This window comes from Eutrema salsugineum, unplaced genomic scaffold, assembly GCF_000478725.1.
Source record: "Eutrema salsugineum unplaced genomic scaffold, Eutsalg1_0 scaffold_9, whole genome shotgun sequence".
Taxonomy (NCBI): Eukaryota; Viridiplantae; Streptophyta; class Magnoliopsida; order Brassicales; family Brassicaceae; genus Eutrema; species Eutrema salsugineum.
This window is the reverse complement of record NW_006256342.1, coordinates 6434987-6460240: the sequence shown is the minus strand read 5'-3', so window position 1 is coordinate 6460240 and position 25254 is coordinate 6434987. Positions and strand designations below refer to the sequence as shown.

Sequence of the window (25254 nt, the reverse complement as noted above, 5' to 3'; positions counted from 1 at the left end):
TCACCATCCTACGGATGGCGAAGTATCATCTCAGCTCGATCTCTGGTTAACAAAGGGCTAATCAAAAAATTTGGATTTGGATGCTCCATTTCGATATGGAACGATCCCTGGATACCATCTCCTCGTCCGAGATCAGCAATATGTAAGGGTTATAGTTACTATCCAAATCTCATGGTCAATCACCTAATTGATCCATGGACTAATACTTGGAATATGGGGCTAATTAATGCAATAATAAAGTCAAAGGATGCAGAAATAATACAAGGGATACCAATAAGCACTACATTTAGGCCGGATGTATTGGGCTGACATTTCACAAAATCAAGACGATACACGGTCAAATCGGGATATCAAATTGTGCATCAATACTCAGAGGAAACAACATAAAACATCTATGGACCCGATCCAGACCCTTATTGGCAACCATATGGAAATTAAGATGTCCTCCTAAATTACAAAATTTTCTATGGCAGTCATTGACAGGATGTTTGGCAGTTGCAAAAAATCTGAACAACAGAGGAATCAAATGTGATGCTCAATGTAGCAGATGCGGGGCAGATGAGGAAACAATTAATCATGTTTTATTTGAGTACCCCCCAGCAGTGCAGACATGGGCTTTGTCAAAAATTCCAACACCCCCTGGGGAGTTCCCAGGAAGCTCGATTTACTCAAATTTTGATCATCTATTTTGGCGAATACCAAAACAGATTTCAAAGGAATCTTACCCATGGATATTATGGTATATTTGAAAGGCGAGAAATGACAAACTATTCTCAAATATGGATAGAGATCCAAGAATGACGCTCGAATTAGCGGAAACAGAAGCCACTTTATGGGAGGAAGCACAGGAAATGATAACCGCACCGAAAATACAAACTCATGGACGGACTATGGAGACAAATCTCCATAGGGGTGGATGGTGCTCTGTGGATGGCTCTTGGAAGGAGTCGGATAAAGTGTCAGGTATAGGCTGGTACTACTCGCGGGAGGAAACAAATGAAACAATCATGGGGGCAAGGAATTTACGGTGGAGTCTATCTCTTTTACATGCAGAAGTAGAAGCGCTCTTATGGGCAATGCTCTGCATGATCGAAAATCAGCGAAGAGAAGTGGTTTTTGCAACAAATTGTTCTGATATGGGAAGATGGTACCGGCACCCAAGGAATGACCAGCATTTGCTTTACACTTAGAAGAAATCCAGAAATGCAGGGAGAAGTTCCAACATTTCACATTGAACCATATACCACGAGTAAAGAATACAAAGGCGGACACATTAGCACACAGCGCTAGAGTCTACCTAAGAGATATGATATATGTAAACTTTTCTCCACCGGCTTGGCTAACCAGTTCGGTATAGGAGAAGAGGCTATTGAAACAAAACAAAAAAAAAATTGACCACAATTATAAAAACATAATTTTAACATTCGATTAATTCAAAAAAGACTATGAATATAAAAATATAATTTTACCTTATCTGTTCATATTACCATATCATATATATTTTTAAAAATAATTGATTATGAAAATATTTATACTAATATATCGTTTATTATCTTTATTATTATGAGAATATTTTTTAAATTTGAATATTTTAAAAAAAAAAATAAGTTCATATTTTATTTACTATTTTGTAAAAATAATAACAACTAATTTTTATAATTTTGATAATTAATCCTAACTATAGCTAAAACTAAAATTTAAAATTTTTCAAAATTAATTTTAAAAATAAAATTCAAATATATTATTTTATTAATTTTCGAAAATAAATAAATCAGAAAAATAAAAATAAAATTTTTGTTTGGCAACTGAAATAGTAGATATAGTAGAAAACTAAAAAAAATCGTTTGGATACAAAACATATGAGATTAGAAAATTTCAGCCATATATACATTTTAAAAAAAAACTAATTTATAATTTTATTAAAAATTATGAGAAAAACAACTCTACCACATCCATATCAAAACGGTTTTTGACTGCACAACGTTGAAATTTTCTTTAATATTTATCTTCATTTAATCTGCATATATTGAGTATAATAACTCGAACTCTCTCAGATTCTAACCTCATATACTTCTTGGAAGTAGAGCATTTAGTGAACCTTTAGTCAAATATTGGACCGAAGAAGCTTTTACCAACCATATATGTATAGGTTTTCAATTATTCTGAATTGTGAATCTGCATACAAAAAAATACAAGTTAACAGACCAAAATACATTATTCTTTAGATATCTATAAATTTAAAATCAGATTAGATTTCAAAATTTATTTTAGAGACTTTTCTATGGTGGATTTGTATGGAAGAGAATGATATTATTCGTCTATAAGGAGAAGTGAAAAGCCATCGACGAACTTCTTACCAAGAGTTGGACATGAAATCTTTTGTTTAGAACCATCCTAATCAATTATGTAGATACATGATAAGTTTGAAATTACAATTACAGTAAAAACCTCTATAAATTAATAATATCAGAACCATAATATTTTATTAATTTATCGTGATATTAATTTATCTATAAATTAATAATTTTCTAAAAATAATGTTATATTTTAAAAATAATAGTTTTCGCCTATAATTTTCTAAAAATAATGTTATATTTTAAAATTTTAACAAATCTTGTAATGTAAATTATGATTAGCAATTATAACTATTGCAATAAAATAGTTTTTAATACCATATTGAATTGTCCATGTTAATATATACATGTTCATAAATTTAAATTTTATAAAAAAATCATGGATAGTATTCGTATTATTGATAATAAAATTGAAAATAACATTACAATATATTTTAAAACATTTACAGATAAGAAAATCAATTATCACATAAAAACCCTCATAAATTTTGAATGTATATCGTAAAACACCAATAAAAGCTACTGTTATGATAATTAGAGGGATAAAATCCAATGAGACTTCAATCTTAAGTAAAAACAAACATATTCGCCATATTTTAAAATATTATATTTACATATATTAGCATAAATATATATAATTATTAATTTATGTTTTTGTTGGGACCATATATCTATATAGAGATTTCAAAAAAATTATTATCTTATTATCTTATCGAATTTGATGATTTTTTACATTAGCCTGACTTGATACAAATAAAATTTATTAATTTATAGTGATTATTAATTTATCGAGTATTAATTTATAAAGGTTTTACTATACATATTTTAATGAAACAAAGGTTTTCTATGATTCTCATAGAATGTAGATCATAAAAGTAAATTTTTAAAAATAATTACAGCATAGTGTAAAGAAAATGATTTATCATGATTTTTTGTGTGAAAAGTAAAGATTTATCGTAAATATGGTAAGTGTAAAACAGTGTCGTGAATTTTGATAAAAAAGATATTATTTTTTTTTGTCGTCAATTCATTTTATAAAGAAAGCCCAAAGAGGGAACAGTTTACAACACAAACACAATACAAATTATAAGAAGCCCAATTAAATCTCATTACAATCCACCTAAAACGTGTAGCAACACGTGTAGACATACACGACAACAAGGACACGTGTTGTTGCAGCACCGCTCATCCATGATCGAAAAAAATTTCACCGTCGACAACACGCCGCCGCACTAAACTTCTGTTCCGACATCTTTTTAATATTTCTCCGATTTGATCCTGTGTGCATCTGATGTTAGTGATTATCACCTCTTCATGAATTATACCGCCGATTAACACAACTCAAGACCTGTAATCCTTTGCCTTGAATAAGGCTTTTAAAAGGAAACTTGGGGAGATCGATAGCTTCCAGCCAAGAAATGCTGATACCAGAGATTGAAGAAGAAAATCCTAACAACTGCCACCAGATCTGCATATCACCGCCTCGTTAAGAAGAGGAATCCATCTGCGAACTAGGGCACAACAAAATCCAGTTTAAGCCGGAATTTCATCGGAAACTAACACTCTGGTATATACAGAAAAAAAAAACTCCGATGAAAAGTCGGAATTAAGAGAGAAAAGGCTTCCTCTCGATATTTTTTTTTAACTTCTACCAAAATTGCCTATGTGAAAATTTTCATAATTTGTAATAAAGTTACGGCATGAGAGATATTATTTTTTAATTGCGTTGACAAAAAAAGGATTCGTCATAAGCTTCCCTCCATGCTGCTTATCCCTTATTCCACGTCCACGGTGACCCTCCCCGGTTGGCTTTTCCCGTCGGTACAAAAGCAGCCGTGGCCTCCTGCTTTTAGAGTCTGCATTTCACGCGTGACAAGTATACAAAACACGTGGCCTCTTCCTGTTGGCACGTGGCGGCTCACGCGCTATTCAACGCGTGAGAATACATTATCTCAAAATACGGTGAAATGGAGTGACCACACTCTCTCTCCCACGGTCAAACAAAATCCTCCTGTCTGAAAATTAACTAAACCAAAACGCAACCTTTTCTGGTCGTTTTAGTTATCTTAGCACGAGGTCCACGAGCAAACGCTTCACGTTGGTGTTATTTATCATCTCTCTCTTTCTCTCTTTATATATCTCTCTCTTCACACTGCAAAATTCCAAACACAGAAACAGGAAAAGTAAAATAAAATAAAAATAAAAAAATGTTTGTAGCGTCTCCGGTGAAAACGAACTTCCACGGCGTCGGATTAGTGAGATCTCCGGCGTTTCCCGTGCTTTCACGGCGGAGACACCACCGTGTTCCTCTTTCCGGACAAGTTCGAGCTGTGATTTCCCGGGAAGAAAAGGCGGTGGACCAAGAAGGTGAAAAAAGCGTAAACAGATCACTTGTAACTAGTTCTTCTCCTGCGTTTCCATGGCAGAGATCTAAGTATATGGGATCGAAAACGGTTGTGGCGGTTGTGAAGATCAGAAAGAAGATGAGAGAGAAGCTAACAGAGAGGTTTGAGCATCAATTAGAGCTTTTAATGAAAGCGATCGGTCAAGGGATGTTAATCCAGCTTGTTAGTGAAGAAATCGATCCTGGTTCGTTTTTTTTCTTCTACTTCTTACCAATTTATTTCTTCTTTTGCCTTTTTATTTGCTTTTTTCTAATATACTATAAATCAGTTGATCACTTTTTGGGCTAGAGAACAAAAGCAAACACTTAGATTGAGTTACAGTTACCAATTTGTACGTTACTGTGTTTTTTTTTTGCTGTCTCTCTTGATCTTTCTGCCTTCTTTGGATTTATCTTAGATTCTTCGACTTAACTTTTGATTCTTGCTATTTTGATTCTTGCTAGCATTTTTTCTTGGGTGCTAAACTTTAGATGACAGCTATTTACTCGTGCATAATTAATGTTAGGTAATTATATTTGATTAGTACTAGTAGTAATTAATTAAGGGACCCATAGACCAATTACTTCTTATTATCTCCCCTCCTTCGCTGTCAATGATTGTTCTGCCGCCGGAACTACAAATTGCAAAACCGAATCTTTCATCATCCTGGCTAGATCTAAGAAATTGTGCATTAGCTTGCCTTCCACCATGTTTTTGTTTATATTTTTTTCTTAGATTATGAATTTTTGTGCCAGTATTCTATGGTAACTCTCAAATACTAGTTTTACTAATTTTTTTGGTCAATTATTATTATTAAATATTTTTACTCTAATATAATAAGGCAAACATGTGTAAGGTTTTAGTATAAGACTAAGTACGGCAAAAAAAAAAAAAATAGTATAAGACTAAGTTAGCGAGTCTTAAAGAATGTAGAAAAAATACATTTGACTTTTCATGCTTTTACTTTTCTTTTCTTTTAAAAATACATTAGACTAAGTTCTTGTACTTGCAGTTAAAATAAAAAAGGGATCTCAATAATATTAGGCACTTACCAACCAACACATGTTTTGCATATGCGGATTTGAATAAGGAATGTGACACTAACGTTTCTGCTGATTTTTAACAGAAAGCGGTTCAGGCAGGAGGAGTTTAGAAACTCCGGTGCTTGGACTCCCAAAGGCTAGGAACGATCCAAGATACCTCGAGTTCACAGCCAACTTCACTGTCCCAACAGATTTTGGTAAACCTGGTGCCATTCTTGTCACCAATCTCCTTTCCACAGAGATTTGCTTGTCGGAGATTATCATCCATGATGACAATGACACCATTCTCTTCCCTGGTAACACTTGGATCCACTCCAGGAATGATAATCCTCAAGCCAGGATTCTCTTCAGAAGTCAAGTGAGAGTTCTTCTTCTTCAGCTTCTTATCATTCTTTTTGGGTTTCTTGCTAACCAGTTCATGTTGTTTCCATAGCCATGCTTACCTTCCAAGACTCCAGCTGGGATCAAAGAGCTACGTGAAAAGGACTTGCTCAGTGTCCGTGGTACCGGAAAAGGCGAGAGAAAGCCTCATGAGAGGATCTTTGATTACGATGTTTACAATGATTTGGGAGATCCACGTATAAAAGATCGTGTTAGGCCTGTTCTTGGTAATCCTGACATGCCGTATCCAAGACGCTGCAGGTCTGGCCGGCCTCTAATTTCAAGAGGTGATTGATTCATCTCTCTACTTCACTTTTGCATAGTAGTATATGAGACATTGTTTTGGTTCTTCTTGACATGTTGAAAATCATTCTAGATCCACCGTGTGAGAGCAGAGGAAAGGAGAAGGAAGAGTTTTATGTTCCAAGAGACGAAGTTTTCGATGAAATCAAGAGAGATACTTTTACCGCTGGCAGATTTAAGGCTCTCTTTCACAATCTCGTGCCATCTATTGCGGCTGCATTGTCAAACTTAGACATTCCTTTCACATGCTTCTCGGATATCGACAGATTATACAAATGTGACATTGTCCTGAGACCGACCGAGCCAAAAAACACAGGCCTTGGCGGATTCTTTGGCGGTTTTGTGGATGGGATCCTCAACGTTGGAGAAACACTACTAAAATACGACACTCCAGCCGTTATAAAATGTAATGTAAAATCAGTCTTGACATGTAACGGCTGTTTCATTAAGAGTAACATCATTCTTGAAATATAATACATTTTTAATCCTCTCTGATCATGAGTTTTTTTGTTGTGTTCAGGGGACAGATTTGCGTGGCTGAGAGACAATGAATTCGGACGTCAAGCTCTTGCTGGTGTAAACCCTGTGAACATTGAGCTGCTCAAGGTATGTTTTCATTTTACCATTTTTGTAATCAGGAAGTTTCTGTGAGAGTTTCTGAAACTTTTAATTTGTTTTTGACAGGAGCTGCCAATTCGAAGCAAGCTTGACCCGGCTATATATGGATCTCCTGAATCTGCTCTCACAGAAGAAATTATAGCTCGAGAAGTTCAACACTATGGGATGACTATAGAACAGGTTTGGTAGTGTAACTATAGAATCTTCTAATCTTCTTGATACCGCAAAAAAACGTTTAGTAAATTGTGGTGAATGCAGGCGTTTGAGGAGAAGAGATTGTTTCTATTGGATTACCATGACATGCTCTTGCCATTTGTAGAGAAGATAAACTCCCTCAAAGAGGATCCAAGAAAGACATATGCTTCAAGAACAGTTTTCTTATATTCAAAGACTGGTGCTCTAAGGCCATTGGCCATAGAGCTCTCGCTACCTCCTACGTCCGAGAACGAGAACAAGTTTGTTTATGCTCACGGACATGACGCTACTACTCACTGGATGTGGAAACTAGCCAAAGCCCATGTCTGCTCAAATGATGCTGGTGTTCACCAACTAGTGAACCACTGGTAATGAACTTAACTTGAACTTTGTCTACCTTGATTTGTAGACTTACATCGATGTATTCAAGAGACATTGTTCTGTTTTTTTTCCAAAAAACTCTCAGGCTAAGGACTCATGCTGCCATGGAGCCTTATATTATTGCTACTAACAGACAATTGAGTACGATGCATCCGGTTTACAAGCTGCTTCACCCTCACATGCGCTACACGCTAGAAATCAATGCACGCGCGCGTAAAAGCTTAATCAATGGAGGAGGAATCATTGAAAGTTGCTTCACTCCCGGAAAATACGCCATGGAACTAAGCTCTGCAGCGTACAAGAGTATGTGGCGGTTTGACATGGAAGGACTTCCTGCTGATCTTGTTCGAAGGTTAAAACCTCTTTTGCTTTGCTTAGTAACAAACAAACACTCTTTTTGTTTATGTCTCTCTCTCTCTAATGCGGTGTGGAATCATTTACAGGGGAATGGCAGAGGAGGATTCTTCAGCGGAATGTGGCGTGAAGCTTGTGATCGAAGATTATCCTTATGCATCAGATGGTCTTTTGATATGGAAAGCTATCAAGGACCTAGTTGAATCATATGTCAAACACTTCTACTCTGAGCCCAAATCCATAACATCTGACTTTGAGCTTCAAGCTTGGTGGGATGAGATCAAGAACAAAGGTCACTACGACAAGAAAGACGAGCCTTGGTGGCCTAAACTCAACACAACACAAGACTTGTCTGATATCTTAACCAACATGATATGGATCGCTTCAGGACAACACGCAGCCATTAACTTCGGGCAATACCCGTTCGGAGGATATGTCCCTAACCGACCAACGCTCTTGAGGAAACTTATACCGCACGAAGATGACCCGGACTACGAGATGTTCATGCGGAACCCTCAGTATAGCTTCTTAAGCTCTCTACCAACACAGCTCCAAGCAACGAAAGTGATGGCGGTTCAAGAGACGCTCTCGACGCATTCCCCTGATGAAGAGTACTTGATTGACCTGAGAGAAGTTCAGAGACGTTGGTTTCAAGATGAGGAAGTTGTTAAGTATTTCAACAAGTTCTCTGAGGAACTTGAGGAGATTGAGAAAAAAATCAACCAGAGAAACAAAGATAAGAAACTCAAGAACAGAACAGGTGCTGGTATGCCTCCTTATGAACTACTTCTCCCTACTTCACCACATGGAGTCACTGGCCGTGGTATTCCCAACAGCATTTCCATTTAGATGTATGTATGCACAAAACAGATTTATGAATTATGTGGTATGTTTTTTTTTCTTTTTTCTTTTTGTGATAGTCTCTAATATGATCATATGAGGAATATTACTTTTTTTCGATGTATCATGATGATAATACAAGAAGGTTCAATAATTTCACACTCACTCCTACTTTAATCCTTTTTTGTACTATGAAAGTATAACATTTTCCTGTAAAACCTCATATAATAGCATAAAAAATCATAGTTACATCATTACGAAGAAAAAAGGAGGATTTAAAAAAAACTTGATTGTGACTTTTTATCTACAAAGATATACATCTAAGAAAGAAATAAAAAAGATAAATATTAAATGGCAATATAATTATCATAGTTACTAGTAAAACCAAATTGCAAATATCTAGACCACAACAGTTTACACAAACCATTATGTATGTTTCTTGTCAACTTGTGCTGTCTTTGTAATGTCTTTGTAATCGCAGTAACTTTTCACATTTCTGTTCAACTTTAATTCCAACTACCACCAATAAAAATAAACATATTCACTAACCCTGTAACCCATAGGTTTTTTTTTCTTTAATAATGGTGCCTAACCCATATACTTTAATAGCATATAATCTAGCTCAATTTCTTTAACAAATAAAGTTTACTTGTAGCTAAAAAAATGATCTTACTAGCAGTGCATGTATGAGAGAGATCTTGTAGCTGGATTTTAGATATGGGCCTCATGTTCCTCAAATACTGCCACATACAAGTTGTAATATGATACAACACACTATTGAATAGGTCCGCAAATACTATTTTATATTTTTAATTTTTGTATTCGTATGACGTAAGAGTAGTAGTTTAAGAGATGGGATCTGATTATGAAAGTCTAAAACCACGCAAGATTTGCAGGCCTTGAACTTTATGAACCAAAACAAACAAAAAAACAAAAACTAAACATGGACTCAAACGTTGGTCATAAGAAATTGATTTTTATGATAACAAATGTAAATGATTTTGGAGATGATATTGGAAATATTATCTCCAAAAACATATATTTTTGTACCTTTTCTGGTCAAGCCAAATCAAACGTTGAAAATTGAAATATTATAAAAGAAATGAAATTTTTATCGACTGTCAAACAAATAGGCTTTCCCACGTCCTAAACTTCACAATCTCCCAAAAATACAAAAAAAAAAACAAAAAACAAAAACAATCAGGTGGTACTGGTCGCACTCTACCATATATGTTCGTCATCAACCATCAGCCGTTGAAACTTCAGATTAATCTTCAATCTAACGGCTGAAAACACATATTAAGAAAATTAATTTTATATGAACTTCCCCTCCAAATCACACGCTAAATGCCAATCCCTCGTTTCTTGGATTATAATTTATTTTATTTTCCGGTTCCCGATTTCAGATTAATCGGAAAAACAAAAAATGAATTACAACCGTCGATCTGAGAGAGAAACCATCACGAGCCTAATCGGAAGATGGCGATTTTAAATGCGATCGAAACCGCCATTAACGAGCTTCTATGTTTGCAAATCCGTCGCGGTGGATTTCTGTAAACGTATTTGGGCTCTTCTGATGGCGGAGCAATCACCACCGGTCGCTGAAACGCCGTTGCTCGATTCGAATCACGATCAAGAGCAACCTCCGCCGGTGATAGACGGCGGAGGAGGAGGAGAGGGCATCGGCGACGAAGACGACGACCTTGGGGAAACGCTGCAATGGCTTGAGATGTTACTGATGCTCCTTGGGTTTAACCAATCGTCTACACGAAGCCTTGTCTTGTCTTGGATCGTCTTTTTGACGATCGGTTTGGTTCTTCCGGTGACTGTGCTGGAGCTCGGGCATTGTTTGGGATGTGAGAAATACCAGTACAAGAGTTTCGAGCTCAATATCGTTGTTTCGCAGGCGTGTTTAGCTGGTGTCTCTCTCCTTTGCGTTTCTCACAATTTGAGAAAGCATGGCATTAGGAAGTTTTTGTTCGTCGATCAACTCAGTGGCCGAATGGGACGGCTCAAGGCTCTATATATTCAGCAAATCTCGGTAATTTTTCAATACTTGGTTTGATTGTGATGGATCATTAGTTATACATACGGAGACGCTTTGACACACTCTTCTTCTTCAATGTGCAATAAGCATCAAATTCTTGAATGTGTATTTTAATTGTTAGTCCTGTTCATGTTTTTTTTTCCGCTAAAGTAAGCACTTTTTTTGTGGAAAGCTGAATTTTTGTTTCTTCCTTGTTGCAGAACTCTGTGAAACTGCTTGCATTTTGGTCGCTTCCATGTTTTGGATTGAAAGTTGTTCGAGAGATCATACGGATGTTATATGTGCCTCATGACCAGCCATGGCTATCTTTTTTAATTCTCTTATGCATGATCTTGTCATGGACTTACCTAAGCACTATATTTCTAGCTGCTAGTGCCATGTTTCATTTGGTCTGCAACTTGCAAGTCATTCACTTTGAAGATTATGCAAAGCAATTAGATGGGGAGTCTGAGATCTCTCTCTTCATCTACGAGCACATCCGTTTGCGACACTATCTTTCCAAGATAAGCCATAGGTTCCGCATCTTTCTGCTTCTACAGTTTCTGGTCGTCACAGCCAGCCAGTTTACTACACTTTTCCAGACCACTGCGTATAGCGGTCGTATCACATATATTAACGGTGGTGATTTTGCGGTAAGTCAATCCTCTGCTTCTTCTTCTTCTTCTTCTTCTTTATTGGTTATGTTCTTATTTGGTGCTTGGAACCATATATTCAGGTCTCCGCGGTAGTACAAGTTGTTGGAATAATACTGTGTCTCCACGCAGCAACAAAGATATCTCACAGAGCTCAAGCGATAGCATCAGTTGCAAGTAAATGGCATGCGATAATGTCTTGCTCATCAACAGATTCAACTCAAATAAGGACTTCTCCTAGTGGAGTTCACTTGGAGGCCACCACGAATCCACCAATCTCCTTTCAGATTTCCAATTCAGAAAGTGATGTGGAATCAATGGATCACTACATGAGGATGCCTGCTAATAACAACAACTTTCCTTCATACATGTCCATGTCCTCGTATCACAAAAGACAAGCTTTCGGTGAGGATTGTTTCGACCTTTTTTCCCTTTCCATTTTGTTATTTTTTCCCGGTCATACCTGCTATGATAGCTGATTAGATGATTGTTTTGCAGTGTTGTATTTGCAGATGAATCCAGGCGGGATAACGATATTCGGGTGGACAGTAGACAGACATCTAATAAACACAATATTCTTCATTGAGCTCTCTCTAGTTACCTTTGTACTTGGGAAGACTGTAGTTTTCAGTTCTGAGTGACAGAAAAAAAAAGGGTTTGGTGTCTCATACCCAGGTTTACCCTTTTTGCTATATAGTGAATTTTGCAATTGATAGGAGAAGAAAGAAACTTGTCATGACCTTCTCTTAATTTGAGTGTATGATAAATAAGCTTATTGACGAGGCCTTTAATTGTTTCTCTTGAATTCTTTACACACTTATGTCTTTTCCTTTCATACGAAGACGATTGTAGTTAGATCATGAAGTAAATGTTTCATGAGTTACATGATTTTACGGACTGTTTCTTTTGGCATTTCGTATATGGAATTCTATAACGCACATGGTCCGGATTTTGGACCAATTCTATAAGAGCAATTGGCGACTGACCACTTTGGGAGTGTTACTTTCTGCAAACACTTGGCTTGATACCAAGGATGTGATATCATATTCATGGGTCCTAGTCCTCGGCATGCAAACTCACTCTAATATATTTTTTATGAGTCGGATCGATTCTCAACACCACCAAACACTCCAGCAAGTCGCATGCTAAACGATTGATACATGCTTAATGCCAAGCCCGGGAGTATATGAAGGAATTTATCATCCACTCTCTCGAGCATTGACTCTCTGCAACTGACCCGGACCTTGACTTGCTTGCCTGCAGCACCCTTTCTAGTGTCATGACAATGTCTCCGGGCAAGAGTACTGCTACTCCCGCCTAGAATCATGGTAAAATGTCAAAACCGTTGAATGTAAGCCCATGCGAAAATGTAAGATAAAACTTACAAGGATCCAAAAAGAGCTGACTGATTTAAAGAAAGCTCTACACAAGTCACTCGTTCACACTTCTCCGCATATGCTTCTTTAAAGGTTGAGACTAACAATGTCAATTTAGTTTCACTTTGTTACTGAAAACCTAACAATGCGTTTCTAGCACTTTTGCAGCTAACAACAACAGTTCGACTATAACCATGAAATCAGTTAACTTCTGGAATAATAGGGCTAAAGCTTATTTCAGAGACCCTAGAATGGTTCACTACGTGGCATTACCCTGCCCAGAGGAATCAGGATCGACTTTAGTTGCTACCATTAGCTCCTAAGCAATCAAATTAGAAAAAGGAATAAACGGAACATTATTAACCCTAGAAACCAAAGACTACAAGATTTCAACAGTTTTGGAGCAACCATCTGATCAGGAAGAACCATTGACACACGCTTTTAGTGGAAAACAAAAAGACCAAGTTAAAACCCTACAAACATCAGGACTATATATTACCTTGCGGAGATTCATCGGCAACCATCATTTCTTCTTTAAAGACAAGAGTGTCACCTCCACTTCAACACCAGTTTTTCTTGCAATCACAATGCGAATATTATATATAAAAAGTAGATTAAGAGGATTGTAGATGAAAAATAATACGTTATCTCCCTCTTAGTAGTGAAAAAAGTCATTATTCAATAACACTAGCTACATACATAAGTTTAGTAGAAATTGAGTTTTCATTGTCATGCCACACCTTGCAGAACAAGCATTGTCAGAAAGCTGCAGGACTACTAACTGACCAGCCTAGCTTGTGAACACATTAAACCTGCAAGGAATCTCGCTGGCGATAGGAGGAAAATCATCTTCACAAATCACCATGGACCCTTGAAATGAGTAAAGAAAGTACAAATGATAGTCTGAGATACAAATGTTCCAACCTCCGCTTAAGCAGCAGCCCTTGTTAAAATGTGGTAATTCCATGGTATCTGAGAGTATCAAGGTTGGACACCAGCTGCTATCTTCAATTCAGCCAAACAGACCACCAGATCCAAGTTCGGTTTGTGTTAGTTCCTTCCTACGTTGCTCTTCTAAAGGATCAGGGCTCTTTACCATTCTCCTCCCACGCCTTGGGACAGAAACAAAAAGGTTAGACACGGAATTAAAGAATTAAAGTCAACCAGCGATCGTTTCAGTTTAGATAGATCTCAGCACCTATCTTGGGCATGTTGAGCAGGGAAAGTAGGCATGAAATCTTTGGATTTTGGCAGAGGGACTTCACGGAACCAATCATGCTTAAGCGCAGCATCAACAGTGATTCTCTATAAAAGAAGCATCACAGATCCATAAGTCAAGGAACAATCAAGGTGAGTACTGATGAGCATACATGCAATTTATATTATAATTTATTACCCTCTCAGGATCGTATGTCAGGAGCTTGTTCAGCAAGTCAAACCCAGCATCGGACAGAACTGGTGAACCAGTGAATGAAGTGGCTGGGAATTTCTTACGTAATAGATTGTACCTGAAAGAATAAGCCATCAGTGAGAAGAACGACATAAAGATGAAAAACGAAAAACAAAATCACTACCGAGACAGAATGCCAGACCACATCACCTAAAGCTAAAAAGCCTGGGAACAGTACTAGAGATTTCAGCAAATTTATACTAAGGTGCATAACAACTGAATATTACAAGGAATTTATAACACTTACTGATGCTTGACAAAGTTGACCTTGACTCCAGGCAGCTTGGAGAACCCAGGCCAAATTGATTCATTGGGAGTCCCAAGGATTCTGAATATCTGTAAATTAAAAGCAGCATTAGTTTATAAGCTGTGTTCTTCCAGTATAGCTGGAGATCAAAGTCAAAATTAATATTTGAAATACCTTGTCAAGTTGATCAAACTCAGTTTTACCATTAAACAATGGTGCCTTCGATAATAGTTCTGCCATGATACAGCCCAGTGACCACATGTCAATGGCTGTAGAATATTGTTTTGCTCCCAAGAGAAGTTCAGGTGCCCTGAGAAAACAGATGCGGTCATTTGGCTTGGTCCTGGAGGAAGTGATTATTGCTAAAACAAGAAGGGAGAGTTAACACAAGGAAACAAACTAGTCAAGAAAGTTGAAGTACAAATATTCTTTAATGTGTCAAGTTTATAACGGTCATTCTAAGTGGTGTCCACAAAAGCTGGCATATTATGACGACTATTCTCAAAGTGGAAAGATAAAGATCCAAGTCAGTCTGAATACTCAAATTAGGTGGCGTACAAAGAAAAAATCAGTAACCATAGAACGTAATTTAGAATCAGGACTTTTAAAATCAATGTCGAGGGATGGAAAAGGGATAAAGGTGCTGTACAGCTCTACCAGAAAGGGCAAGTGACACCTAAGACTATACTAACAAAGGCCAAAAATTACCGGAAAGCCCACTAGAATTAAAATTACAATTGCAAATGCAGACACCACAGATTTTTTTTTAAACTAGAAAACACTAAAAATAGACTTTACCTGTACCAAAGCGTGACAACCAGATGGGTATACGGCTTCAGTGGGCTGCCATATTGCCGAGCCAAACCAAAGTCACATATCTTCAACTCACCCCGATTGTTTAAAAGCAGGTTAGATGTTTTCAAATCTCGATGAAGCACCCAGTTGTCATGAAGATACTTGACCCCCTCTAAAAGTTGAAGCATTAAGCATTTCACTTCACTTTGACTGAAACGCTGCTTCATTGTCTCCATCAATGCTTTAAGATCATGTTCCATATATTCCATCACCATAAAAATGCTATCAAGACTACTACCCACAACCACCTCTTTAACATCTACTATTGATGGGTGATGAAAAGAAAGAAGTATGTTAATTTCCCTTAGAGAAGTCAACGGAAAACCTTCTCTTTCTTTTTCCATCTTCACCTTTTTCAATGCCACAATTTCGCCTGTCTTCTTGTCCTTCGCTCTGTAAACAACTCCATACGTACCTTCATCTATCTTATTTAATCTCTCAAACTCATCAACACTTCTACAACCCTGGAGCATGTTTATACTTCGCAGTGGAGTACCAGCAGGTTCAGGTGTCTCATGCCGAACATATTCGTCATCCGAATCAGTTTCACTAAGGCTGTCACAAGTATTTCCTCTTCTATGTTCCTCCTCATCTATTTCCATATTGTCACCTTTCACAGCATCTTTCTCCTCAAAATCATCTCCCCTTACCGGCAAAGAACGGTGCCTCCTTCCTTCGGAATCAGATGATCTATAACCTTCCCTCACAAACTCTCCGGCCTCAGGCGTTAGAGACTTATTGCGCAATCTCCCCTGAAAGTGTTCCTTGGGAAGTGGTTTCTTCCTCCTTTTATTTACTTCCACTTCTTCCACTATTTCACCTTCGTCAGTTGGAGAACTGCTTCCAGCAGCCCACCTCGAGGATGATATATGCCTTGTTGGCATGTTTTCCTCATCTTCCATGTGTGTCGCATCCTCTTGTTTGTCATCCTTCCCAGCATTTGATGATTGTTCCACCACACACAAAGAAGAGATCTCCACCGGAGATGACAAAGTAGGCACAGAAACCTCAAGAACACCAACTTGCGCGGGATCTTGACGCATCTTTGCATGCGAGAAATGAGAACTGTCATCACCATTGACACTAGGTGACTGGCTTGACCTCTTAATAAGTGGTGGTGGGGGAGGAAGAGCTGTGACCTCCACAGGTTTTTCATTTCTGCTCAAAGAACCTCTTTGAAGGTCGTCTCTGTCCCATACTATCGGTGAAAACTTTCTCTTCTTTTCTACAGGGCTTTGACCTCTATTCTCTACCTGCTTCACAACTCCATTATCTTTCACCACTGATTCAGACTCGATCAAATCATCCGATCCACTCTCACTAGAGAGCTCACCTGGTTCCCTATCAACGGACCTAGCTGAAAACCCGCATCTTTTAGGACCACGACCAACAAAGACTTCCCTACTACTACCTCGATTGCTCATCAATGACCGACACCCACTATCAACAATCTCTCTCTCTTGGTTATCTCTGTGTCTAGCTCCGGCCCTAATCCTCTCTCTATCTTTACCGCTATCCCCTTGTCTTAGACTAGTAACCCGTCCTTTTTCATTATCAAGAGCACCGTTCCTCGCATGGTCATAATCCTCATTTGAGTAAGCACTTTCCCGCCTGGAAAATCTAGAATTCGATTCATTGTCTCTCAATTCACTGTCAGGATATCTTGCATTCCTTCCAGCCGCCATACAGACAGTTCAAATCTTAACTTCAGTGAAGAAGGGTAAAAAAAACCCAAAATCCTATTCCCAAATCTGCTTCTACGACAAATAAAAACTCTACGACTGACTAAAGCCGTGTTCAAATCAGAATTGCAGAGACTGAATCTCGATATGTCGAATTTTGGCCAACGCACGGCAGAAACAGCTAATCGTGATCAAATCGCTTAAAAATTGAAGCAGAACTTCTGTGATCTGAACCGCGAAACCCTAGAAATCGAAAGCGAGACCCGAGGAACAGAGGACGAAACAAGGAGAAAAGCCAGAAATCGATAGTAAATTTCGATTGGTAAAGAGTCGCAAAGTTCCGATTGAGGACGTGCTACGGGTGGATATCGCTTACCGTCGAGAGGGAACGAACAATGGCGGAGAGAGAGAGAAGGACGTCTCTCGAGTCGAGAGCAAAAGGACGTAATCGTAAAACTAGTTGCCGATTTTTAGGTCTCGTATATCAATTTTAGTATTTCCCTCTCCATTTTATTTATTTTATTACTCAAAGGAGCCCCCAAACTTTTATAAACTATTTCGTTATAAAGATTTTTTTAGAATTTATCACACAATTATAAAGATTTTTTAGAATTTATAATTACGAACTATTTTTATCTTTAATATAAATGTCAAGTGTAAACTTACTCACTAATATTATATTAGGAATATAAATATTTTGTGTATCAATTTTTGCATGATTGATATTAAAATCAGTATCACTGCACCAAAAGTTACTAAAATAAAATGTTTAGGAAATCAAATCAAAATGTTTAGCAACTGTATAACCATTATATAAAAAAATACTATTTAGCAAATATTTCTGTAAAATAGTTCATGTATCTAACCATTTTAGCAAAGATTGTTCTAAAAGAACTCTCACAACTTTAAAAGAGATTTTCACAATGGTAAGAGTTATGGGAGCTCTTTAAATAAAAGAAATCTTGTTTTACAAAAAAAATAATAATAATAAGTTGTGAGAATCCCTTCTAAAACTTACATAATTTTGGTTTGAGTCCAAAATCCATATTTTTCTTATTGAATTTATAATATCATAATTATTATTTCTAAACCTTTTAACTTCAAGACACTAGACCAAAATAGGCCAAAAAATTGTTATCTTAGATCCATTAGTCTGAAACCTAATACTAACATTAAATCCAAGCTCTAAACACTAAGTTGAGAGTTAAAGAAATGTTCATTTATAAACACAGAGATTCCTAATTAATTTTGATTACTTAGATCTAACAGTTAAATCTCTCTCGTTCACAGTGAATGCTCTTTTATTTTTTGAGATTGTGTGGTTTTGATCGATAGAGTTTTCTCGAGGATAATGTTTCTTGCTTGATCTTTATCTAAAAATCTTGTGAAGAGTATTAGTTTATTAGCATGACTCTGATATGCAACTAATTCTTTTAATTTTCTCTTTTCAAGTAGCGAGTTGAGAATTTTGTGAAGATGATTTTATTATTGGATACACCGTGGGGGCTTGCTTCTTTAAAATAGTGCTCAAAGATGTAGAGCCGATTCAGGTTGAGGTGAGTTATCTTCATTCTTTGAGCTTGTGAAGTTTTATCTTAGTGATTTTAATGCCAATCATTTTTGTGCTTACTCAAACTCAACAAAATATGCATGTGTTGTATTAGGAAATGGGTGTGATAGTAGACAATGTCAGTGTTTAGTATGTGCATATGTGATCAATGATACTCATCATAGCAATATTATTGAAAATAGATTGAGACTGACCCAAACGTTGTAAAGCCACTGCTCATACATCATAAAAATACCTCGAATAACTTTTCTAATCCCTTCTTCTTCTACATAGACTTTAAAATTATTTATTTGTCTATAAAAAGCCGGAATCTAAAAATCACTATACCATTAGATTTTCTTATTCTAGCTAGTAATTTTTAGATTCTGGCTCTTTATAAACAAATAAATAATTCTAAGGTCTATGTAGAAGAAGAAGAGATTGGAGAAAGAGATTTAAGTAGTTCAGATATTTATTTATCTTTACTAACTTAGGTTTTTTTTCTTTCATAGAAACCATATGATTGTGTTTCTCTTATCTAAGAACAAAACAAATGTGTTCAAAAAGAAAGAAAAACATAGAAAAAAAAAGTTGAAAGGAATTTCTACTAGAGTTATAAATGTGATTTGTTTCATGATTGGTACTAGAAATCCAGCATTTTGGGCTTTTTTTGTGCACTGGCACACCAACCATTTTCTATCTAATCTTCTCTAATAATAAAAGTATTAGAATATCTTTAGTTAAATCAAGTAATTTATATATAATTACTACATAGATTGAAGAAATTCTAATAATTTATTTAAGATTACAAAACAGAAAGCAAAGAATTAATTAAACTTGATGAGTGTTTCTAAAGTCACCTCTTTTTCATCCATTTGCATGATTATAATTAGAGACCACAAAACACCATTTTGAACTACAGATTAATTCAAAACAATTATTTTTAATTTATTTTACTGTATTCAAAACATGAAAACTAAATAAAAATAAATTAAGTGGAACCCACAAATAAATTATTCTCTAGACAATATTTTTTTCTTTTTCTCAGGAATATCCACTGACAGTAAAGAAACCGAGCTGAATATAACCAATTTACAACTATAGTCCTTGGTTTAAGCCACCCTACTCCCAGTTTAAACACGGATGTTGTTAGAAAAGGTCCAAAGATTTCTTTTGAGAGTAAGGGTCATTCAACATGTGTATCTCCGGAATTTTATCTTATTATGGTGAAGCACACGTCGAAGACTTGTTGGAATCTTTTGGAGAGCTAAAGTCGCTGTGTCTGTGTCTTGTAAAAGATGTACACGGGTACTCGACAGGATGATGCTACTGCGCATATAAAGAGTCTGATGTTACAAAGATTGCTTGCCATGGCTTCCACGGAATCTCAATAGGAGACAATATTCTTCAAGCGGAAGCTATTACACAGCAACTAAATCTGAAAAGTTTTAGTAAGTTTGTACAAAATCACTATAAAATAATATTTCATGTTCCATGAATGGAATTTTTAAATAATATTTGTGCAGGTGTTTCTGAAGTATGTAGATAAAAAAGAGCTTGATCAAAGCAATATATAAATTTTATGGTAAAGAACTCAGAAAAAAAAGAAAAATACACAGTGGATTTTATTCGCCAGTCGGTGATAATTTTAATTTAAGTCGGTCCAAATAACGTTTCTGCCGAAAAGATTTAGCCAACATATGCTTTTGGAAGTTAAAGCTCCTACTGAGAATTGGCAATCGGGCAATAAGTACATAGGTTGCTTCTAGTCCGAATTCTAACTTACAGTAACTTCGTGCCATTGGCTTTTCAACTAGAGATGATGACCAATTATACAAATCAACAGTTCTATTCGTACTAACTAGGTTGAAACACTAAATACTCTCAATTTTTTTTTTTTATGGTCAATCAAAGTCTCAATTTCTTTTTTACGAGACGTTAGCTATATCCTTACACATAGTATAATCTTTCTCTCTATTCACCCACTTCCCCAAACAAACCCGTTTAATTATTTTATGTTAGTTATTGCAATCACTAAATCCATACACGATTACATTCCAAAGGTATTAATAAGAATATAAGTAAACACCAAATAATGGCTACCAACAAAGAGAAAAAGATGGGATCTTAAAGGAGAAAGAAGAAGGCAAGTGGCCACTTCTTCTTATATAATCAGCCCTCTCCGATGTCCTCACCGCCTTCTCGTTCAGCTTCGCCTCCGCATTTGCCCTCCTCTCCTCCGCTATCCTCTTTGTCGCCGCCAGCTTGTTCGCCAATTTCTCCTCCGCCCTTGCTTTCATCCTCTCCGCCTTCACCTACACCCCACATTCACATCAAAATGTAATCTCAAACTTAATACGGAAAAACCAAAAACCGTACCAAAACCAAGATCAAACCATTTATACCGATTCAAATTATATACGGTTTGATAACCTTACCTCCATTTTCTTCATCTCCATCTCCGCCTTTCTCTTCTCATGATTTTCCCAAGCTTGTATTTTCACTTCCTCTCTCTTATACCTAATCACACTCCAACAAAAACCCAATTTCAAAGACTTTAGATATAAACCAAACCACGTTTAACACTAATTAAACCATTAATTAATTAATTAACGTTTTTAATCACCTAGCCATGAATTTAGCGCGCTCTGCCTCATCCCAAGCCATGGCTCGAGCTTCCATAGCATTCATCGCCTTCTTCTCATTATCAAAACTCGTCACGTTTCTAGCCTCCGTCACCGTCACCGTCTCAACCGCCGTCCTCACCGCCTCACCGCCGCCGTGAGAACCTCTCACCGGTGACGTCACAGGGCTTCTCCCAACCGGCGTCGTGGCTCGCACAGGCGTAGCTGTTCTAGAAGGCTCTTGGCTACCGATCGGAGTCATCTCAGTGCCCATATCCCTCACACACACCGATCGAATCACAGCCGTCGGATTTATAACACTCTCCTTCCTCCAAGCCGAGCCACCGCAATCTACGTTCTTCGTCTCAACCTCCGGCCTCTCCGCCGCCGCCGCCTCTCCGTCGTCGTCGTATTCAACGTACTGATCTTCTCCTTCGCGTTCCCTTTGCGAAGCGGAAGCTATGAGTCTAAGATCATCGGCGTTTGAGTTTCTCGGTTTACAGCTTCTCGAGGAGTGGTGGTTCTTCTCTCCGCCGCCGCCGCGAGCGAAACCAACGCCGGAGAGCCATTTCTGAGCGTCGTCCCATTTTGACGGTGCCGGTTTACCCATTGTGGACCGGTGGTGGTTTGGTGTCCGGTTTACACCTTTCTGAAACTCGTAACTTATATTCCCGTTTCCGTTTGAAATCTCCGGCGTCGCTGGTTCAAGCCACGCTTTGTTGTTATCTTCTACTCCTTGAGATCTCATTCTTTTTTTCTTTAACAAGATAAAATAAGATAAAAAAAAAACAGAGATCTGTTTCAACAAGTTCTAAGAATCAGAGCAATGTAAGGTTTTTTATCCACTAAGAAAATGGATAGAGAAAAAAAAGAAAGAGATGATGACTCCAAGGAGATAAATCGAAGATGTGGCGAAGCAATCAAAGAGTCGTCACTCTCGTAGACCCAACTTGATGATGTGAGAGATTCAGCAGAGAGACATTAAGTGCCAGATTGGTTGTTGTAGAAGACGAGAATGATAGTCTTTAAAAACTCCAATTAATTTCTGTTTTTTCCTATCGGAATAGCATAATCATATAGCCTTATAGTTTTTTGTTTTTATTATTTTGAGGGAAATTATAAATAATACTTAGATCTGGTTCGTGATAATAATGTTGTGGTATTGATACTCGTTATAACTTATAAGTTCAAGTCTAAAAAATATATAATAGATTTATAATCCACGAAAAAGAGTTGAATATCGAAAACCAAAACATGTAATATGATTCTGTTCCAAATGCCATTTGATCTTTGGTGCTTTTCTAGTTGAATTAACAACACTTGATTGTAACAACCTTTTTCTAAATTAGTCATATTACTTTACATTACTTGCATTTACGTACGTAGCTATATAATCCACTATAAATCTTTAAAACTTGAATAAACTTGTTTTTTTTTTCCTTTTCTCGGAATGGCATAAATCATCTACCGCACAATTTGTTTATTTTTTAAAAATGGTGTAAATAACAATGCTCCGATCTGGTTCGTGAAAATGCTGCGAATACTTCAAAAAGAAAAATATTAATCATGTGTACGTGGGGAGAAAGTGACTCAACAATCGCCATTATACTAGTACTAATTATAGTGTTAATTAAATAAACCGATAAGTTAATAATTGCAAATGCAATGGGAACAATCACAAACAATTAGGAGGAATCTAGGGAGAAGCAAAGAGTTTTAGGAAAAAGTTAAAACTACTGATGTAGTTCCCGAGAACGGTATTTTTTTTTAAGATACAGTTGTACTTTTTAACGGTAACTTTTAGATTAAGATTTTTAGATGAAGGTTGGCTTCGTAAAGATTATGACACGTGTACGGTTAAAGATCTTGGAAGGAGCGGCGAGAGATGGGTTTTGTCGGTCCGGGTTAGGGGAAAAGCGGGTCCGGGTTTGACTGACAAACTCACGTGGTCCTTGACAGTCCCCTCCTTCCCCTACTGCTTGTGGACCGTCTTTTGGTTTTTTATGGATTCATTATTTTGGTACTTCTTTTCACTCACATTTTCTATTTTTGTTAACTAAGTTCTTCTAGTTAAGTAAAATATGATTTCATTGGATGTAAATTGATATGGATTAATGTATGCGAAAGTAAAAAAAAATGTGGACATTTGGGTTTGATTGGTAACATGGTTTGAGGGGGAGATTGGAGGTTCCGATTGCTTCCATGGTTAATCATTTGATTTAACGGATGAAATGGACAGTTAAAATGAGTAGATAGAATGAATGGTTGTTTTGTTTTATCTACATATTATAAAATAGAGATTATTGTGGACCAGTTTTACTCGTATCACTTAAACTAATATAGAACTCTAGTAACTAGTTCATACCCTATAATTTATCTACGTAAAATCTAATTTATGAAATATATTTTATCTTTCCGTCAAAGTGTATGATCGGAAATATTAGTACATCTAGTCAAGTGCATATCAAATAAATATGTTTTCTAAAAATATGCATTTAATAATATAGTGCGTTAAGTTTCATCCAATAGGAAAATTCAAAATAATGAATGGATTCACCCTGATCAACTACACTCTGTCGTACATTTCATTTAATCCATTTGTTTGATGTTTCAAAATTTTACATGCAGATTAAGAAATCACATTAATTCATATTTTTTAAATATAATTACTTATCAAGTTAATGATAAAAAGCTGCATAATACAGATGATGAAAGAAAATAAAAAGACTATAAGTTTATACTAAAAATATAAAAAATATCACTTTAAAACGAAACAAATACTTTTTGCTTAAAAATGACTTTAGGGAATACTAATTTCACTTAGTCATTTAATCTCAGGGGTCTGCATCTCGGCAAGGACTTATCCCTAGCAATTGTTTCACTATATGTTCTTGCATAAACATAGATTTACTCACCACCAAAAAATTTACAGACGAAAAAAAAAACATAAAGATAGATTCCAGCCAAAACCTCAAAAAAATATTCTTTTGGTAAACTATAGATTCCTCTCTTTCTGTGTGGAAGCTTCCTTAGCCTAGTGGTTAATGGATCTTTAATGCTTCTATACTAAGAGATCTGGGTTTCGAGTCCCGAAAGGTGCGATTTATTATTAATTTGCAGATTAATGGAGACAAGCTTACAGGAGGTTTTCAACATATGATGCATGGAGATTCGTTTGGCGTATTTGCAGGCGGGAGACTTGTTCGTTGTTAAATTATCGATGTAATAGTTCTCATAATTTATAATAAAATAATAGATCAGTATTAAAAAAAATAGATTCCTTTCTTTCTATGTTTTCTCTCTTTTTTTTCTTTCTTTCTATATATACAGTTCTCTTTCATTTTCTGCAACACGTGTGAAAATTTTCCCTTACCTTTTGTAAATAACTCACCTTGGTTATATTGAGGTAATGTGTTTACTGATTCTCAATTTTCTTCTGAATTTTCCTTCATTATCTTACTTTGTGGTCTATTGTGACACATTATCAATATCAGGAGAAGGTCACAACCTCTTGTATTGCTCATGAGTCATGATGCGTGATTCTCCATAGAGCTACAACAAAATCAGATTCCCATGACCGTGACTTTCTTGACGTGTTTGGTTAATCAAAATCTATCTATTTCTTCTCAGGAGGTCGACTGAAAAAGTTGAGAGGTCCTCCTTATCATATCATCATTAGAGGAATCATATCAGTTAGTTATAGCTCGTGAGAGGAAACAGGATTTAATGTTAAGCTATGTGTCTAATGATCCAAGGGAATTAAAGCAAACCAGCATTAGCTCTACAAGCAAAATCGATGTTGGATATCGTGGAAGTTAAAAGGAAACGAGATGAAACTTCATCGTGGGATATCTGTCAGAGTTTGAAGAAAGGATCCATTGGTTGACATAATCTTGGATTGGGACCCTCCTCTGCAATTCAACAAAGAACCAAGATAGA

General features: G+C 36.5%; 4 protein-coding genes across 9 annotated transcripts; 2 read left to right on the top strand and 2 right to left on the bottom strand.

Annotated features, from left to right (window-relative positions):
• Window positions 1-4511: 4511 nt before the first annotated feature.
• On the top strand, window positions 4512-8959 carry LOC18008377 (lipoxygenase 6, chloroplastic). Its single transcript, XM_006391194.2, has 9 exons — window positions 4512-4943; window positions 5865-6139; window positions 6215-6449; window positions 6539-6871; window positions 6986-7071; window positions 7150-7263; window positions 7342-7646; window positions 7745-8011; window positions 8103-8959. Exons 1-9 carry the CDS (start codon window positions 4562-4564, stop codon window positions 8860-8862), a joined length of 2757 nt encoding a protein of 918 aa, XP_006391256.1. The 5' UTR covers window positions 4512-4561; the 3' UTR covers window positions 8863-8959.
• Window positions 8960-10264: 1305 nt separating this feature from the next.
• Window positions 10265-12318, top strand: LOC18008277. 2 transcript variants are annotated; one of them, XM_024156557.1, is made up of 4 exons: window positions 10265-10894; window positions 11101-11532; window positions 11616-11937; window positions 12045-12118. In XM_024156557.1, the coding sequence occupies exons 1-4, from the start codon at window positions 10346-10348 to the stop codon at window positions 12116-12118; spliced, it is 1377 nt and encodes a 458-aa protein (XP_024012325.1). In that variant the 5' UTR covers window positions 10265-10345. The 2 variants fall into 2 exon arrangements, with proteins under 2 accessions (XP_024012325.1, XP_006391254.1); XM_006391192.2 differs by having other exon boundaries at window positions 10266-10894; window positions 12031-12318.
• Window positions 12319-12350: 32 nt separating this feature from the next.
• On the bottom strand, window positions 12351-17616 carry LOC18007875 (cyclin-dependent kinase G-2). 5 transcript variants are annotated; one of them, XR_002899637.1, is made up of 9 exons: window positions 15404-17145; window positions 14780-14915; window positions 14606-14694; window positions 14305-14416; window positions 14107-14213; window positions 13833-14020; window positions 13649-13735; window positions 13408-13483; window positions 12394-12849 (listed from the first exon to the last, which is right to left on the bottom strand). XR_002899637.1 is itself a non-coding variant. In XM_006391191.2 (6 exons), exons 1-6 carry the CDS (start codon window positions 17143-17145, stop codon window positions 13921-13923), a joined length of 2286 nt encoding a protein of 761 aa, XP_006391253.1. In that variant the 5' UTR covers window positions 17146-17616; the 3' UTR covers window positions 13539-13920. The 5 variants fall into 5 exon arrangements, 1 of the variants encoding a protein (XP_006391253.1); XR_002899638.1 differs by having other exon boundaries at window positions 12351-12789; window positions 13649-14020; XR_002899636.1 differs by having other exon boundaries at window positions 13649-14020.
• A 3078-nt stretch (window positions 17617-20694) lies between these two features.
• LOC18008313 lies at window positions 20695-22180 on the bottom strand. Its single transcript, XM_006391189.2, has 3 exons — window positions 21318-22180; window positions 21130-21211; window positions 20695-21006 (listed from the first exon to the last, which is right to left on the bottom strand). Exons 1-3 carry the CDS (start codon window positions 22061-22063, stop codon window positions 20791-20793), a joined length of 1044 nt encoding a protein of 347 aa, XP_006391251.1. The 5' UTR covers window positions 22064-22180; the 3' UTR covers window positions 20695-20790.
• Between the last annotated feature and the right edge of the window lie 3074 nt (window positions 22181-25254).